The sequence below is a fragment of the Thamnophis sirtalis genome, unplaced genomic scaffold (genome assembly GCF_051295495.1).
Source record: "Thamnophis sirtalis isolate CommonGarterSnake01/CBP01778 unplaced genomic scaffold, rThaSir2_p1.2 scaffold_4, whole genome shotgun sequence".
NCBI classification, from domain to species: Eukaryota; Metazoa; Chordata; class Lepidosauria; order Squamata; family Natricidae; genus Thamnophis; species Thamnophis sirtalis.
The window spans coordinates 121,245,272-121,264,528 of NW_028261384.1; the positions used below are offsets into that span (position 1 = coordinate 121,245,272).

At 43.1% G+C, this 19,257-nt stretch overlaps 1 protein-coding gene across 2 annotated transcripts; it reads left to right on the forward strand.

Annotated features, from left to right (window-relative positions):
- Positions 1-860: 860 nt before the first annotated feature.
- LOC106545367 (serine/threonine-protein kinase NLK2) lies at positions 861-18,848 on the forward strand. Of its 2 annotated transcripts, none has more exons than XM_014061887.2 (11): positions 861-2,892; positions 3,789-3,918; positions 5,519-5,574; positions 7,696-7,802; positions 9,673-9,758; positions 10,922-10,984; positions 11,959-12,060; positions 12,147-12,233; positions 15,322-15,520; positions 16,673-16,766; positions 17,268-18,848. In XM_014061887.2, the coding sequence occupies exons 1-11, from the start codon at positions 2,651-2,653 to the stop codon at positions 17,314-17,316; spliced, it is 1,215 nt and encodes a 404-aa protein (XP_013917362.1). In that variant the 5' UTR covers positions 861-2,650; the 3' UTR covers positions 17,317-18,848. The 2 variants fall into 2 exon arrangements, with proteins under 2 accessions (XP_013917362.1, XP_013917361.1); XM_014061886.2 differs by having other exon boundaries at positions 863-2,892; positions 10,922-11,131.
- Positions 18,849-19,257: the final 409 nt, after the last annotated feature.

The following is a 19,257-nucleotide window of genomic DNA, read 5'->3' on the forward strand; positions in this document are numbered from 1 at the left end:
CTGGCAAATTTATTCTGTTCCTTTGTTCTGTGCTGTGGTTATTGGCACAAACTAAAGAAAAATATTAAATAGATCCGCGTTTCTCAAACCTGTAAACTTTTAAGGCCTGTGGGTTTTAGCCTATCTCTCCCCCCACACTTCAAAGCAAGATCTCTGCCACGAACAAAAGCAGTGCAAAACAATAAACAAACAAACAATAAAAAAAACACTCCAAGCTCATCTTTCCTCTCCTTAAAAGCATTTCTCCCTTTCCTGTGTCCCCTTTTCCTCCCTTCTCTTTCTTCCACTTTCCTTCCTTGTCGGGCCAGGTGGATTTTGTTTGTTAAATTTTTATTTAAAGTTTCCACCTAGTCCAAAGACTGATATAAAACATACCTCTCACACCCTCCAATTAAAATAAGGGCGAGTGCAGCAGCAAAACAGGGGGGGGGGAGACAAAAGAGGGTGGGAGAAAAAGACCAACTTTTATTTAAAAATTATTCATCAGGGGGGGAAATATAAGCTCCTATGCTCTCTCTTTCAACAATTATCAGCAAACCCCCTTCCTCTCTTCAGCGTTGCAAAAATGCAGCTCCTCCTTCCATCCCCAAATCTAGAAATCGTATCCCCCCGCCCCCCCCAATTTTCAACCCCAAATCCAGGCCGTTTCCCAGCTCTCAAGGCACGTATTGTTCAGCCACGTGCGTTTTTTTTTTCCAAAGCCGCTTGGCTTTTCCTTTGCGGAGTCGTTTTAATCCCTCGGCGGCCCGGGGCTTGGCTTCCTCCCGCCCGCTCCCCCGCAGCCCATGGCCCGCCTGCCTCTCTCCCCGCGGCCAGTAGATGGGGTCCGCCGGCGTCGCTTGGCCTCGCACGCAGCTTGCCTTTTCCTTCCTGCCTGGTTCCTGCCTTCCTTCCTTCCTCCAGCCCGTAAAGATGGACCCGCGGTGCCTCTAACAAAAGACCCCGCCAAGCACCCAGCTTTCGCCGCCGCCACCGCTGCTACTGCTGCCGCTGCCGCCACCACTACTGCCGCCGCCGCTGCTCCTCTTCAGCTGCTGCTCGCCGGGGTTTGCACGTCTGCCGGGAAAGTGGGGTGCTTGGCGCGTCTGCGTCCCGCGGATCTCCTTTTGTCTCCGACCGCAGCGCCCCCACCCTCGCCCCCATGCCTTGCTGAGACGCTGCGAAGCCCACCCGGGGGGGCGGGTGGGGGAAGGATCCCCTGCCACACTATGGGCGCCCCCACCTTCCCCCCCGCCGCCGGAGAGGGGCTGGCCCGTCGCTAGGACCCTTCTCGGGCTGAGGATTGCATCACTTTCCCTGCCGGGGGAAGAAAAGTTGAGAGCACCCCAAGATCTGCCTCTCAAAGCACCTTTGGGCCTCTCTTTGCACCCTCTTTATTCCTCACACCTTGCAGATCCTGAACCCCTAAACTTTACCTCCACAGTTATCGGGGCATCCTTCTTCCAATCTGTTGCCCCCTCTTGCTCTGGGTTTAAAGGAGGTTTTTGGATCCCTTCAGATTTCATCATAGCTTCCTCAAGGCTAACAGGGCCGGTTGCCAAGATAGCTGCTTTCTCTGCATCCCCCTTTTTATTGGGGCCGCTGCACCCCCCTTTTTGATTGTTGAGAAACTTTCCCCAAAGTTTCCCCCATGAGTTAAGGCTGTGTGGTTCAGGTGGCTACACCGCATCCTCATTTGAGGTTTTCCATCCTGTTGGAAGGGGATATTTTTGCAACTTTGGCCCTTTTGGGTCACAGTACCCCTTCTAATATTTTGTGGGGAGCGCCCCTCCCCCCAGCATTCCACACCTCACTAGAAAGGCAATAGACCTCATTCTCCAATTTGTGAAGTGCTCTTCCCAAACTTACTTCCATTTCTCTTGTTCTAGAGAGTGCCTCTCTTGCCTCTCGGCCTCTACTTGTAGCTTGTATTTCCTAACGTGCGGATAAGATTCCCCAATTTTTTTTAGGCCTCTTGATATTTCAATACAGCCCAGGATTTCCATCCTTATCTTGGTTATATTGAGAGAAAATCTGAGTGGTCTGTTCTCTATTTAATATTTTTTAAAAATTAACACCTATTAAGAGAAAGATGTTATACAACATTTCTGCTCTTTTCCTATAGATTGTCGAGTTGTCACGTCTATTCTTTAGTCATTCTCCTCTTTTTTGTTTAAGTACAATATTCCAAATTTTCCTGTGCACTCTGTCGAAAACGCACCTTCTTAGAAACTTCCCTGATGTCCCTCACATCAGAGATTTGGTTAGAGAATTGATTTCCATCTGTCACCCCCACTTTTAGCCAGGGTGTACACAGTCCCTAAAACAAACATATCAAACTATCCCAAAATATAATTTACCCTTTATTGTAAATTTAAAAAAAGCCAAGATACCTCTTTTCTTTTAAAGATTTTTTTTTTAAACCTTACAGGGGAAAAAAAACAAACTACTGTACTAGTATAAAAACACTCCTTTGCTGGAGCACACAATTTTGCATGTATTTATTTTGCTTGTGAGAATTGCCCTAATAAGCCAGGTATTTTCCGCTGAATATTTCTCAAATCGCCCTTTTGCAAATCACGATTGATTTGAATTCCAGTGGGCTGTTTTGCTCCTCTTCCAATCTTCTTGTCCAAACCAGGGTCTCTAGTCTTCTGTCCTAATTTGTCTGATGGCTTTCCAAGACCCCAACCAGCCACTTCAAGCTCAGCTTTGTAGCAATGTTTTTGGGGCATTGACGGGGTTAATTCAGCCACCTTTAGCTGCAGGGCTAGGTGGGGGCCAGAAATATTATTGCAATAATGGGGTACAGATAGCTCCCCCCCAGCAACAGCAGACAACGCTTGGCAATGCTATGATGGTGGACCCAGAACCAGATCGACCCATCGGTTATGGTGCTTTTGGTGTGGTATGGTGAGTGCGGAGTTATTTACTGCCATATGACGGTAAAGGAAGATGAAGGTGGGTTAGGAAAAGGATTGGAAGTACAGGTATTTACGATCCCAATTCAGACCGGGATTTCCATTGCTAAGCAACAAGGTTGTTAAGTGAGTCACACCCAATTTCACAAGCTTTTTTCCCCTGGTTGTTAAGCGAATCACTTCAATTGTTAAATGAATCATGCAGTTGTTAAGCAAATTTGGTTTCTCCCATTGACTTTGCTTATGGGAAGCCATCCAGGAAGGTTGCACAGGATGATCACATGACTCTGGGATACCACAACCATTGTAAATGCAGATTGGTTGCCAGGTGCCTGAAGTTTGATCACATGACGTTGAGGTGCTGCAATACTCATAAACGCGAGGATTGGTTATAAGTTACTTTTCAAACGTTCCCTAAATAAATAGTTCTAAATCAAGGGCTACCTATAAATCATAATTTGGCGTTTAAAAATAATTTCTATTAAAAGAGATTTTTTTAGGATAAAAACAGTACATTTTACAGAAAAAATAGAGAAAAATAGTGCATTATAATAGAAAGGAAATGGGGAGGGGAGGAAATAAGGGGGAAAATGTAAAATTGTTTTCCAATCTTCTTAAGAACATATCTTAAAATGTATTTATCTTTTGCCCTCTCTCTGTTTCTACAATTACATTGTAAGTGCCTCTTTTCTCTAGTCCAGAGGTCTTCAAACTTACCAACTTTAAAATTTGTGGGCTTCAACTTTAACAGCATAGCTGGCTGGAGAATTCTGGGAATTGAAGTCCACAAGTCTTAAAGTTGGCAAGTTAAGGGACCCCTGCTCTAGTCTACCCTTTCTAATCACCAAAAGGTAAATTGCAAATGGAAAGCCATTTTTCTTCCTGCAGGTCTGTGACAGATCCTCGAGATGGGTCACGAGTTGCACTCAAAAAGATGCCCAATGTTTTCCAGAACTTGGTCTCTTGCAAACGGGTCTTCAGAGAATTGAGAATGCTCTGTTACTTCAAGCATGACAATGTGAGTATGGGACAGTATGCAGAGAGCTGCTTCGGGGCCAGAGATGGTCCTTCCATAGCGTCCTGGATTTGATTTCCTCAGATGAATGTGCATTGTGGAAATGTGTAGGCATATATTGATTTTTTTCCCCAATCTTTCTTGCTTCTTTTTAAAATTTAACTTTCCATATACTGTTTTTTACATTCCAATAATTGTACACAGCGAGGAAAATAGGCAGTTTCAAAATTGTGGGGTCCTTATTGTTCTCTGAGCTGGGTTGGTTTTTTTTGCAGACATTTCATTCTGAGATGGTACAAGGGTCTCCTGCCTCGGGGAGAGGGGTTGGACTAAATGATCTCCAAGGTGCCTTCCAGAATCCTTATGATTCTAAAATTACTCAACTAGGTAACATCATCAGAATGACCTGACAACAACTGATGAAGTTACCTAGTTGGGTAATGAAACAGCTGCAAGAAAGCAATCAAGCTGAGAGAACACCAAGCACCCACGCAGTTCAAGGGTGAGCTACAAATATTTTCGATTGGTTTCAACATTTGATCAAATAAATATAAAATGGTGACTCCAGGCAGATTATAGAGGAGAGGCAACAACAAGAGCAGTTGGTCACATGTGTGGTAGCTCTGATCCAGAATAGGGTGGAATGATCAGGTGGATGGGATCCCTATCTCCACTCCAGAATGTTGGATTTCCGCAAGGTTCTTTATTGGGAAATTGACAGGAATGGAGAAGAAAAGACAAGAAGAAAAGCATTAGAGCAATGCAATTCGGTGAGAAGCAGTTGCAACCCAAACTCTGAATGGAGTAGGCCGGAGTTAATGGCAGTCTTGCTCACTGGCACGAAGAAGCTGGTGAAGGGCAGTTTCACCTCAGGGACATTTGGAGGAGATGGGAACAAATTGATGGTGTGTAGGACAGAAGGAAGTTTGAAGAAGGGTCTTTTGCATTGACAGAGTCATTGCAGATGTGGGTGGCAGGGCCAGCCCTATTATTAGACAAACTAAGCAGGCTGTTGCTACCAGCTAAGTTTCAGTCCTGTTTCCGAGTAGCTACATTATTAGTGGCCTTTGTCCTATTTTTATTACTAGGAGGGGGGCGAGTGGTACATTAGGCTTAATAAGCCTGTCATGCCAAAACACCATATTGCAGTATAGCCGGTGGGTTCCATCACTAGTTTCTTGTCTGTGATGGCATACAGGTAGTCCTCAACTTATGGCCACAATTGAGCCCAAAATTTCTGTGGTTAAGTGAGCTTTGCCCCATTTTACGACTTTGCTTGCCACATTTGTTAAGGGAATCATACAGATGCCAAATTAGTACCACAGTTGTTAAGTGAATCTGACTTCCCCGTTGACTTTGTTGTCAGAAGGTTGCAAAAGGCAATCACATGATTCCGAGGCACTGCGGCCGTCATAAATATGAATCAGTTGTCAAGCATCCAAATGTAAATCACACAACCGTGGTGATGTTGCAAAGGTCGTAAGTGTGAAAAATGGTCACAAGTCACTTTTTTCAGTGATGTAACTTTGAAAGGTTACTAAATAAACTGTTTTAAGTCAAGGACTACCTTTATTTTCAGAATTTGGTTTCTTTTTCTCCTCAGGTCCTCTCAGCACTGGATATCCTCCAACCTCCACAGATTGACTGTTTTGAGGAAATGTATCCTTCATTCCACCTGTAGCTAAGTTATTTTATTATTATTATTTTGCCTGCTCTTCTGATGCTCCATTTTGTGCTATCTTTATCTTTCGTTGATTTTTCCCCCCTCTGTACATATTACATGTGAGGAGAGGAAGCGAAATATTTATTGGTTATTCTTGCTTTTCTTAAATCTGGTTTGATTCTTTTTTTTTTTTTTTTGGCAGTATATTTGTGTTCTGTTTATTTTGATTTTCCTCTTCGCGCCTTTTAAAAATTTCCTCCATTTACCATATTGTTTTGCATCCTCCCCATTATTTTCTCATGCAACTGTTTAAAGTAGTTTTTTGAGATTGTCCTTGCCACTGTTCCTTGCCAAGTTTCTCAGCCGGCTTCAGCTATTTTCAAATGATCAAAGTTTATGTGGAATCCTCTCCTTCTTGCCCCAATTTGCATGCAAAATTTACTCACCTGAAAATGACTGAATCAATCACTAGCTTTGCTCCAATCTTTGGATTTTGAGGTCAACTGCAGCATAGTATTCAAGACAGGTTTTCTTATGAGATTGAGAATGCTAGGGGATCTGAATGCTCAATCCTCTAATCCAGATGTCCACAGCCTTTGGACGCTGAGAGGTACAGTTGCTATTTTAAGTCTTTCAATAGCTGACATAGATGGCTTTCGTTTATCCAAAGCTAAGCTGCTCTCCATCATTCCTTCAAAACTCTTGAAGAAGTTCTATACCAGCCTAAGTTCCTTTATTGTTTCTGGGCAGCTGAACTTGAAGTCTTCCTCCACTAGGAGTTTCTTGTGGTCTGGTGGGACCCAGATGTTTTCTTAGAAATTATGGTAGGACCTTTGTTCTGGAGTCTGCTAGCTTCCACTTTAAATTCTTTGGAGAGTTGAGTACATCAATCTAATAGAATATGAGATGGGCATGGAACGTGATGGATATTAAGGTCTGTGGGGTCTGGTGACTGAGATGGCAGGGTTCTTGCTGGAGACAATGGCTTTCTATCTATGAAGAGTAATGAGAATGGATGGTCAGGAATGGTGTGACAGTTAAATCCTTGGTATTTTTTGAGCTTGATTATTTGCTCAAAAGAGCACCACACTCTGTTTCCAAGCTCAGAGAGCATCAGTGATTCCATGATTCAGTTCTGAGCTACATATATTCTCTTCTAATGGTCTAATTGTTCCTTTCTCTTCTCTTTATATGTCAACGTTGCAGCACCTAGATAGGGTTATCATATCTTACGTGTAATCTTTCCAACTTCACTTCCTTCTCCTTTGCTATTTATTACTAAAAGCTGTGAGAGTATTTTTTTTAACCTCAGCGGTCAACAACACAATTGCATTTATTAAGGTTGTTGGTTGAACTTATATGTTGCCCATCCCATTAGCAAACAACTCTGGGTGGCTTAAAACATCAACGCTCAACATCGAAGCCACTGTATCAGATATCACGTTTTTTTTTTAATTGTTAAGAATATTATAATCTTTTCACAAATCCCCCATTAGAGCATGTGGTGAGATTGTCAAAATTTCATGAAATTTGAGTGGCATTTGTGGGCAGGAAATAACTCATCTTGAGATTGTGCAGTGGTGTCTAATACTAGAAAAAGATTTCTTACACTTATTGTATCTTCACTTTCGTCTTCTTTTATTTTCCTTGCAACTAACATAAAGAGTTTCCATACTGATTTTTAAAAATATTCTTAATAATAGTTACGTTTAGTCCATTCTCACGTGCATTTCTTTATCTCAGTTATCTTGTGCATCGTTCTGTTTTGGAGATGCTTTTCATGTTCTACGGTTCTTTTTTATTTATGCCGGTCTTTTCTTACTTTGTGTCATCCAAAATTGATGGAAGCTGGCATCCCAGCCCATGTACGGGAGTATCAGGTTAGGGATGGCTGATCTGTATAATATTTTTATTTCTAATTTTTTTAGTTTTTTTTTTTAATCTTACTTTGTCCATGCGCTTTGTGCCTCCTAATTCTGTTGGAACCTGTTGGTTTTACAAAATGGTGGAAAAGTAATTTTTCTTTTTTACTTACTTACAATGGGAAGAGCTGGGTATTCAGATGATTTCCATTCTCTGCTCCATTCCCCATCACCCTCCTTGACAATAATCATCAGTTACGTTATCACTGAATTGATGCAAAGTGACCTTCACAAAGTCATAGTTTCTCCACAACCGCTCAGTTCCGATCATATCAAGGTCTTTTTGTATCAGATCCTCAGGGGTAAGTCTGACACTTATTTATGGCAAATGCCCTAAATTGGGAACTATCCATTTGGGCAAAGTTCTTTACTTAGATTCAGTATGAATGTAGAAGAGAGGAACTATCTGGCTTGGCAACCATATAACATGACAGGGATTGTAATCATTCAGAAGAAGAATGTGAACAAGTAGGACAATGTCTATACAAAGTTGACTGATGCATAGCCTGTAATTGTAGAATCAACGATTCCAGGTTAGAAGATTCCATAACTCCATTGATGATAAAGTTGTGGGTGCCAGAACTTAATCAAGACTAGGAATAATTGAAGGGAATGAGAAGCGAGGGTGAGAATAATCAGAAGTATGGAAGATAAGTCTTATGAAGAATCAAAGAGAGTAAAGGCTATTCTACATTGTTTCAAAGGGGGGGATGGGATTGGATCTCAGGGGCTTCAAGTCCCACGAAGAAGATGATCCAATTCATTGATAGGATGCTATCTGTCTAATGCTTTGGCAGTTGAGTGGTTGGCCAAATGAAGTGCTTAGAGGAGTGTTGAGATCTTCCTTGTTGCATGTCTTTGAATTGGGATGGAGAGCCATGGGGGTGGACATTCAGCGGGGATTTGATGAGATGACCAAACAAGTTGTATTTCTGTTGTCCCTCCTGAAGGATCTCTTCCACATGTCCTCTTAACATTTTCTCCTCTCATGTTGACCCAATTTCTTAAGCCCCTTTCTCCTGCCCCTTTCCTTTGCTACCGTCCTTTTTAACTGTGTCCTGTTGTACTTCATTCACTTTAATAGTTTTCCTTGCCTTTTCCCTTCTTTTCTGACATTTCTGACAAAGTTGCAATTCCATAATATAAATCTGAGAAACTTACCATTGAAATTCACTGTTGTTGCATTATGGGCAGCAAAAGCTCTGAAGCAAAGAGCTTCTTTTCGGGATTTAAGAATCATGCATACGTATGATTTAGCAGGCTCTTAGAAGAGGTAAGGAGTTTCCCTTTTAAAATTTTGTTACCGTATTTTTCGGAGTATAAGACGCACCCTTTTCCCTCAAAAAAGAGGGTGAAAATCTGGGTGCGTCTTATACACTGAATACAGCATTTTTGGCCTCCTGAAACCCCGTCCCCTTTGCAAAAATTGGCCATGCATAGCCTTTAGGAGGCTTCCAGAGTGCTCCTGGGGGCTGGGGAGGGCAGAAATGCTCCTTCAGCCCTCAGGAGCATTCTATAAGCCTCCTAAGGGCTATGCATGTCCTATTTTTTGACAAAAAAACAAAACAAAAATGGGCCATTTTTGGGAGGTCTGCAGAGTGCAAACCTTTTTTTTTAAAATTTGCCTCTTCAAAATCTTGATGCGCCTTGTACTCTGGTGCACCTTATACTCCAAAAAATACGGTAGTTATCAAATGCTAAGGAAATTTATTTAGACTCAAGCTTAACCCCAAGCTCACCACTTTGGCAATAGTATGGAACTTATATAAAAGTTTCTTTTTGAAAACTATGTTGATAATCATACCTAAATATCTATGGAGATTTTCACTCATCCAGATCATGGTTGTCCCAAAGGTGCTTTTTCAAGAGGCAACTGGACTTCCTTTGTTTTTCTTTGAAGACGTTTCGTTTCTCATCCCAGAAGCTTCCATTCTTTCTATTCCACATCCTTCCATTCTCCCACCGTTCATTCAGAACTGAAGAGGCTCCTTGGATTAGAAGCGAAACGTCTTCAAAGAAAAATGTCCAGTTGCCTCTCAAAAAAAGCACCTTTGGGATACGTTGATCATGGAAGGAAACGTTTAATTTTAGTTTTAATTTTTATTGCATCTGTAGACTTCAGTTAAGTTTGGGAACACCCAATGTGTTTTCTTTCCCTCCTCGATTCTGCAGGGTTAAAATATTTGCACTCTGCTGGTGTCCTTCATCGGGACATCAAGCCTGGGAACCTTCTGGTCAATAGCAACTGTGTCCTCAAGGTAATTCATCCTTGTAGCCAACCCAGGAAGCATTCAAGATAGCCGCCTCTAAGGAAACTCTGACATCCAGCAGTTTTAGCTCTTAAATGTTTTCTCGCCCACCCTCCCACTCCAGTCACTGTGAATCACACTACTACACTAAGAATAGGGATGTCGGGTGTATAAATATGTATATGGGTGTGACAGATCTATAAGATTTAAGGTGTAGTGTTGTGCTCAAAGCCATCAGTGGTGACACTGCCCACCATGCTGCAGTTTTCAACCCATATCTTCAATAATTCCCCTGTCTCGTAGCCTTGCAGCTGATAAGGCCACAAAACTGCTATTTTTGATGTGACAAAAGAAGGAAATTATTAACCCTGCAAGGAAAGATCAAACGGGTTGTATTTAATTTAATGCGATGTGCTAGAATTTCAGATATAAAAATGTGTATTTGTGTATAAGTAGGCCTTGACCTAAGACTGCCTGCCTACTATGATCCTGTTGTGATGGTCATTTAATTGAGGCAGCCTTGTGATCTTGCTTAATGATCCCACCTCTGATCTCCTTCATGTAGTCATTAAATGGATTGGGAAGACTTTGGGAAACCTAGCGCAGGACAAGGCCCACCTACCCCAGCCTTGTAGGGCCTCCCTCACCTTCTGAGATACCCAATGCTCTGCTTCCTGCCCCTTGTTGTCTCCATAGGGCTTGGGCCTGCTTCCCCCACTCCTACCCAGGCCCTATAACCCCAACCCCCATTGTTCCTCACAAGCAGCGTGAAGTTCCCTTTTGCTGGGCAGAGAATTCTGGGAGTTGAAGTCCACACATCTTAAAAGTTGCCAGGGTTGTGAAACACTAGCCTAGATCAGTGTTTCTCAACCTTGGTAACTTGAAGATGTCCGGACTTCAACTCCCAGAATTCCCCAGCCAGCGAATGCTGGCTGGGGAACTCTGGGAGTTGAAGTCCGGACATCTTCAAGTTGCCAAGGTTGAGAAACACTGGCCTAGATCCACCCACCCAGCTTGCATTTTAGACTGCACCTGAATTAACACCATTCAGTGGCATTGAAAGAATACTGATTCCCAGAAGGAGCAGCAGATAGTAGAGAGAGCTATGTCTGGAAGTTTTATTTCTCTAGAAGCTTACTCAGGTTGACCACACCTTTTCATCTTTCCTTCAGATCTGTGATTTTGGTTTGGCCCGGGTAGAGGAGCCGGATGAGTCCCAGCACATGACTCAAGAGGTGGTTACTCAATATTACCGGGCCCCCGAAATCCTGATGGGCAGCAGGCATTATGGACGTCCAATTGATATTTGGTCTGTGGGCTGCATTTTCGCTGAACTCCTTGGCAGGCGCATCCTCTTTCAATCCCAGAGCCCAATTCAGCAGGTATCTGTTCGGACCCAGGCGTCCCCAAAAAGCATGAGGCAGAGTCCTGGTCCCGACAAAAACCCTTTTATTAAACGAATGTGAATTCTTCTCATTCACATTCAGCAAGGCCTGGCAAACAGTCTTTCAAAGGATATATTTATGGCTACAGACCTTATCTATCTTGGAAAGCTGCCATGTAAATATTTTCCCAATGAGGTGCTGTGCAAGGAAAGACTGGGCACAGAGTCTCTGAGATTCACGAATCTAACGACTGACTGAACGAATTGCTTTCTGCAAAAGCCCACTCCCCTTTCGCTCCTCTTTTATTTCTTATAGGAGGGGCTGATTCCTATGGTAGTGGACAATCACCTTCCACCTGTGACTTTACTCCCAAGTCTACCCTGATTTTTGTGTTGTTCTTTTCTTCTGGCAGCTCTGCGCATGGGCACACTGGGAACAGGCTCTAGCTGTTCCTCTGCCTCACTGCTGTCTAGCTCCGAAGGCATCTGATCACTGCCAGACGGCCTCGCCCCAATCTCTGCCTCTGACGCAGAGCCCTCCTAGCCTTCCCCAGCCTCCAGGCATGGCCCATGCTCCTCCCCAATCTCCCCACTGTCCGACTCTGCTGCCAGCTCTGCTGGCGGGCCACAACAATATCTCAGTATTCCTTGAAGAAAGAGTTGCGAGAGGGTGTGGTTGCAGAAGGCATGAAAGAATGTTTCAGCTTATGATTCCACAAAATGTCCACTACCTAACACTGAAATTTACCTTTCTTCTTTTCTTTCTCTCTCCTCTCTCTCTCTGTTTCTTCTTCTCCTCTTCTTCCTTCGATCTATGGGTGGCAGTTGGACCTGATTACGGATCTTCTGGGGACTCCTCCCGTGGCTGCCCTCCGTTCGGCCTGCGAGGGGGCCCGTGCCCACATCCTGCGTGGCAGTCACAAGCTGGTGAGTACCACCAGGGCTGGCAAGGTAGCAGCCGCGTGGGAACGAAAGAAGCCTCTTAACCACTTTGCATCTTTTTTTCCCCCCAGCCATCGTTGTCTGTCCTTTACATGCTCTCTGGAGAAGCAACCCACGAAGCTGTGCATTTGCTCTGCCGCATGTTGGTCTTTGATCCAGTGAGTTGGCAATGTAGTCCAAGGAAAACTTTAGAACCCAATCAGATTGTCTCTTTTTCCCCATCTCTTCTTTCTCTCACACACATATTCCTCTCACTGTTGTTGTTCTGGTTGTTAGGGGCATACAGTGAAGACACCAGATGTGCTAGATCCGTGATGGTGAACATATGGTATGCATGCCACAGGTGGCACGTGGAGCCATTCTTGAGAGCAGGCGAGGCATTGCTGTGTTAACTCCAGTGCGCGCGCGCTATCCAGCTGTTTTTTGGCTGTTTTTCACCCTCCGGACATGTTGATGAACCCTTCGGAGGGTGAAAAACCACCTAACACGCAAACCGGATGTTTAGGAATGGACTTCTGGTTTGCATGTTGGGCTGTTTTTCATCCTCGAGACACTTCAGGGAAGCCGCCTGAAGCTTCCGAAGGGCGAAAAACCACCCAATGCACAAACCGGAAGCCTATCCCCAAACTTCCGCTTTGCGCGTTGGGCGATTTTTTTTGCCCTCCCCTGCTCCTAGAAAGCCTCTGGAGCCTAGGGAGGGTGAAAAACAGACCTACCGGGCTTACCGGAAGTCAGAAAATGGGTCGTTTCCAGCTTCCAGGGAGGTGGGGGAGGCAGTTTTCGCCCTCCCCAGATTCCAAGAAAGCCCTGTGCGCGTGCACGGGGCAGCGGTGTGTGTGTGTCATATGCGCATGCACAAGGGGCACGGCGTGGGGGGTCATTAAATTAAGGGGGTGGGCATGCAAGCGTGCGCGATAGCACACACATGTTACTTTTGCCATCTGAGGTGAAAAAGGTTCGCTTTCACTGTGCTAGATGGTAGAAACAGTATACAGGCAATCCTTGATTTACAGCAGTTCATTTACTGACTGTTTAAAGTTATATAACAGCACTGAAAAAAATGGACATGGCTGTTTTTTACACTTAGGTCCATTGCATTGTCCAACATGATCAAAATTCAGACTTAAGGGATGCTCTATTGCGGGTCTGGAAAAAATATCAATATAAACTAAATGATAAGATACCTATGTGGGCAATTCCTAGACATGCAATAGAGAACGTAAATATAGTACAAAAACAGGATGTAAATACATACAGACAGCTTCTCACCTTAGAAAGAGGTGTATTATAATTAAAACCCTTGAATGTACTAAAAGAAGAAAAGGTAATTCAAATATGGTTCCAGTATGGGCAATTACAGGCTAGATGGAAAAAAGATCAAAAAATTGGTTTTATGCAAATTGAGGATAATTTACTAAAACAAATTAGGGATCAAAGTCAAATGCATATAAAGAGACTATATAATGTATCAATAGAATGGGTCATAAAATGGGGCAAAATTCACTTAACAAATGTCTCACTTATCCACAGAAATGTTGGATTCAATTGTGGTGATAAGTCGAAAACTACCTGTACATTCAGTCCTCATTTAGTGACATTCTCAGCAACCATTTGCCAATATGATAGTATTAAAAATTTCAGACCATCACACACATTTATGATCAAAGTTTGTGTGCCTTAGGCTAGCATACACTGAAATGAGAGTAACACTGGCTGTCTCTCTCTTTATAAACCTAAAAAAAAAAAATACTTCCTTTTAATCCCCCCAGTTCCTTTCTGATTTGCTCCCTTTTCAGATTTGTTCTTGACATTTTTTCCCAAGAAAATATGGTCACTGCATTACAGGCTACTTCTATCTGCCAACTCTGAGCAACATACTACTCTCCCATACGTGATTACGGTTAAAATTTAATCAAACTTGAATTTATTATAAAGTTATAATCAGATGTGATTATTACATGATGGAAGCCAGCCATATGCCTGGTTCCCTTAGCCATTTTAAAAATTATTTATTTATTTATTAAATTTATATGCCAGCCATCTCACTATCCAAAGCAACTCTTGGCGGCATATAAATTTAATTTAAAAAAATAGGATTTTATGGGGGAGTGAATAGAGTTATAATCAGCGTCTTGCTGGAGGAATGTTTTGTCTCATCTTGAGTAATAAAATTACTCAATCTTGCTCTACTGTAAGACAGAAGCCAAAAAAAGACATCATGGCTTAAGAGAATAAGCCAACAATTCTTTTTTATACATATTGCTAGCAAATCATGGATGGAACCATCTGCATGTTTTTGGCTACCCTCACAGACAAGAATAGGGAGCAATGAAAAAGACACCTTCCTGTGCAAAACCAGGCATTGGATTGAGATTTCATAACTGGTTGACCCTATTATATTCCTTGCACACAGCTGGTTATTTGCATTCTTTTAGAGAGTCGTTGAGGCGACTTGGAAGGGTCTCCCTTAGTAGTGCTAATGGTTCCTGTAGTCTGCAATTTTTCTGGGAATCTGTTCATACTCCCACACTATTTGATTACTCAGGTGACCCTGAGGACAGAGATAAACCTCCAAGTGCTTCAGATGACCCTCAGAAAGGATGCAAATGACTAGCTGTCTGCAAGGAATATAAATCCTTCCCCACTATCCTGTCAGAGCTCAAGAAGCTTCTTGGATGAGAAGCAAAATATCTTCAAAGAAAAACGAGAAAGTCCAATTGCCTCCTGAAAAAAAGCATCTTTTGGACAACCTATTATCTGGATGACTGAGAATCCCTACAAACCTTTGGGACCAGTCGCTTAGCAACCATTCAAAGCTATGACCTACCAGAAAAAGGGGATTTATGACTTCAGATCTGAAGTTCCGACGGTTCCTCACTACCGTCACAGTCATGTGATTGCAGTTTGGGCACTCAGCAACATGGCCATGTTTACCACCCGGTTTGCATTGTCCCATGGTCACGTGACTGCACGTTACGATCGTTTGATAAAAAAAAAACACACACACACTTGCTTTCAGCCATGCCATAAAGAACAATGGATTCACTCAGCAATCATGGTGTTAACTTAATAACAGCCACAAAAAGTTGTAAACGCAGGCTGGTCATGTGATTGGCCCATTTTACAACCCTTAAGACGACTGTAATAGGAAGGCTCCAATAGCAGTCATAACTCGAGGACTACCTGTATACAAGAATTCTTTTAGCGGGACCTTTTGGTTGATCCTCACTGTCCTTCCTTCTGCAGGCCAAGCGGATCTCTGCCAAGGATGCCCTTTCTCATCCTTACTTAGACGAGGGGCGACTGAGATACCACACCTGTATGTGCACTTGCTGCTTTTCGGTCTCCTCCGGCCGCATTTACACCAGTGACTTTGAACCCCGGGCCGACCCCAAATTTGACGGCTCTTACGAAAAGAACCTCGCTTCTGTCTGGCAGGTTAAAGGTAATAGATCAAGTCCAAACTTCCTCACAAATCTTGGGGTTTTCAGAAAGCTTCATTCTTAATGTAGTGGTGTTTAGAATGCAACATTGTAGGCTAATTCTGCTGACTGTCAGCAGTTCGATCCTGACTGGCTCAGCCGTCCATCCTTCCGAGGCGGGTAAAATGAGGACCCATGTTGTTGGGGAGGTAATATACGGATACTGTAAACTGCTTAGAAAGGGCTGTAAAGCACTATGAAATGGTACATGAGTAACTTCTATTGCTATTCCCAGTTGCTAATTTAGAAGCTAAATATTGATCTTAATGCGCTATGTTACGTACATGAGGGCAATTAATGCTCAAAATTCTTCCATGAATTGCACCAGACTTTGAAATTTAAACCTTTGATCTGATTTGTTTTGGATTGTCTCAGTTCTCCATCCTCTGTGTATCATCTTATATAATTAGGGAAAAGTCAAAAGGTTAACCCATTGTTTCATTCTAAGAAGCACATCTCCTTTGGGTTGCTAAATCCTCCAATTCCCCTGTGCAATCATGTAGCACTATTGGCATTTATTGATTCTGGAAGAGGAAGATATCTCTAAACAGGTGATGAAGATTTTGCAGTAGTAGGGATTTTATCCGAATCTGCAGGTGAAGTTATAACTGTACACGGAGCAAGTCCCTTGAATGGCAAGCTGTCCGGATGTTGTGATTCACTGTTGCTACCCTGTTTCCCTGAAAATAAGACCTCCCCGGATAATAAGCCCAATTGGGGGGGGGGTTGAGCGCATGCACTAAAATTAAACCCTCCCCTGAAAATAAGCCCTCCTCAAAAAAGATTGCAACACAGCAGCAGCCATGAGGTGACCCTGCTCGCCCCCTCCTGCACCTCAGAAATAAGGCCAAGAAGGTAAGGCCAAGCGTTTACTTCGGGGTCAAAAGAAAATAAGACCCTGTCTTATTTTCGGGGAAACACGTCATTATCCCAAATTGTTGTGATGGCTTAGGCTTACCTGAGTTAGGAGAGGCAGAATGAAAGTACATAGAAAAATAGAGACGAAAAGAGAGACGTACATTATGTAAATATAGGACTACAGATTTGGGCCGCAAAAATTGGGATTTTTGTGGCCCTGATGTTGACCAAATAAAAATGAACTCTTTGTTTTTCAGAGCTGGTGCACAGGTTCATCTTGGAACAGCAGCATGGGAAAAGAGTCCCCCTCTGTATCAACCCCCAGTCAGCTGCCTTCAAAACTTTCATCCGGTAAGTCTCCGAAATTGGTGGCTCCCCCTAACCAGAAAGTTTGTGGTTCTGTCTTTACAGAAGGAGAAAGAGCAGATAATACAGGCACTAAACAGTTTGTTTAGTGACCATTCAAAGTTACAACAGCACTGAAAAAATGTGACTTGTGGGCCGTTTTTCATAGTTATGACCTTTGCAGATTCCTTTGATCACGTGATCAAAATTCAGCTGCTTGGCAACTGGCTCATATTTATGACAGTTGCTGTGTCGCAAGGTCACGTGATCACCTTTTGCGACTTTTTAACCAATGCGGAAACCAGATTCACTCAACAACCAGCTTGAATAACTTGTCAACTGCAATGGTTCACTTAAGCAGCTGCGGCAAGAAAGGTTGTAAAATGGGGTGAAGCTCACTTTAACAAATGTCTCATCAGCAGAAATTTGGGGCTCAATTGTGGCCGTAAGTCAAGGACTGCCTGTCATTTTTTTTAAAAAAAAATTTTTTTTCTTCCTACCTGGCAGCTCCACAGCATGGCATTCTTCCAAGGTGTCCAAAAAGGAAGAAAGATGAAGCTGCTCCTTGGATGACCATGATGGAAAAAAGAAAAGAAATACAGAATAAGAGGGACGGAAGACACAAGGGGTTGGCATTGCTGCTGGTAGCCAAGGGATGAAAAGGAGACCGAGGCACTGCTCTTCATCCTGCACTCTTGAATATTTTGACTCATGGACAGATGCATTTGGGAAAGAGGGAGGGGGAGGTCATTATTATATCACTGATATTTGGAAGTGGACAAGTTGGGGAAGGGGATTTCCCCCCCCAGTGATGGATGTTTTTTTCCCTTTCCTCTGTTCCTGTACTGCACTGGAAAACACTGGGTTGTAGGCACTGTCTTTGTGAATTCTTTCCCTTCTTCCTCTAGGTCTGCACCAATATTTCCCCCCTCCTTATACATATGGGCTCTTACCTGGCTTCCTCTGAAAAGGGCTGACCAGGAGAGAAGTTTGTTCTTGAAATGAGGGGTTGTCTGTTCTTTCTGTTTCAAATAATCTCGCCCTACCTAAAGACTCTGACTGGTGTTTCTCAGCATTGTCCATTTTAAGAGGTCTGGATTTCAACTCCTAGAATTCCCCAGCCAGTGTGGCTGGCTAAGGTTAAGAAACACTGCCTTAGACTTGGGATAGATGTCTTTTCCCACAGATCCCCTTCCCGTTAAAAGATTTCCCTAACGGGGATAGATGGGAGAAATAAATAAGGCTCGATTTTCTGAATCTACCACATGGTTCAGGCATTTCTTGCAAACAGGAGTTGCGTCTTGAGTCCTTGTCTTTAGTCTCTTCCAGGAGCTTCTGGGAAATCATGTGGCTTCCTTAAACCTATCTTACACAGCTGGGGGAAAAGAAACCTACACAACTTATTTTGGGATAAGATGCTAAGTACTTATTTGGTGTGTATATTTGGCCTACCTTCTTTCCAGGTTTCCCTTATTCCCAGCATGGACACCTCCTAAGCGGTTGGAGACCCCGACGCGTTTCTGCTGTATTTTCAGAAAGTGCTTCTTTTCTTTAAAAATATGTGGTGTTTTCTGAAAAACAGGTTTTGGTCTTGATGCTGGATGTGGAATGCCTGTTAAGTTATCCCCCGGGCCCTTCACCTTTCCTGCCTGCAGCCAGTTCAGCCTCCTTCCTTGATTCAATGTATTCCTCCATTAATTTCCACCACCCCCCTTCAAAAATCTACCTCTTTTCTCCTAATGGGTTTCCTGTGTGCATGTGTTTGGGACACTTGTATTATTAATTTTGTATTTTTATTTTGTTGGTGGTTGATGATTTATTTTTACTTGGCTGGTGTTTCATCTCTTTTTGTCAATGACCTGTTATTAATTTATGATCAGAGCAGTTTATATACTAGTTTAAATCCCGAATGTGTGCATATATTTCTTCCTTGTGTCTAGAAGAAAAAAACGCATGGGGTGGGGGGGAAACACCAATAACATAGAACCAATAACCTGGAAACTTGAACTGTCTTTGGCTGTAATAATCCCCCTCCTTAATTTAATTGTGCTCCATAGTAGCTGAATTAAATTTATGCTGTATATTTTTCTCCTGTAGTGGGTTTGGTTTGTCTCCTAGTCTTTTTTTCTTGCGCTTTCGACGGGACGAGTTGTTCTCACTGCTGAGCAGGGGGCCAAGCTGTCACCTGAGTTAAAAGATAAGTCTGATAGGAGGAAGCTTTTTGCTCTCAGCTGACAACTCCGAATGGGTGCGCCCAGGAAGTGATGTGACTCACCATGTATCCCACATCCTTTCCCCCACTGTTGTCAAAGGCAAGTCAAGGGTATATTTCGCTCTTTGGAGGCCAAAACGCTTGAATATTGAAGACAGAGAAATCCAGCACAACTTCCAACAACCGAGGTTAGACTTTTTTTTCACCTCCCCTTCTTCCAACTTCTCCTTTTGCCTCCCTTTCTTCCACCACCACCCCTCCCTTAAGTGTAGCCCCTTCTCCCGT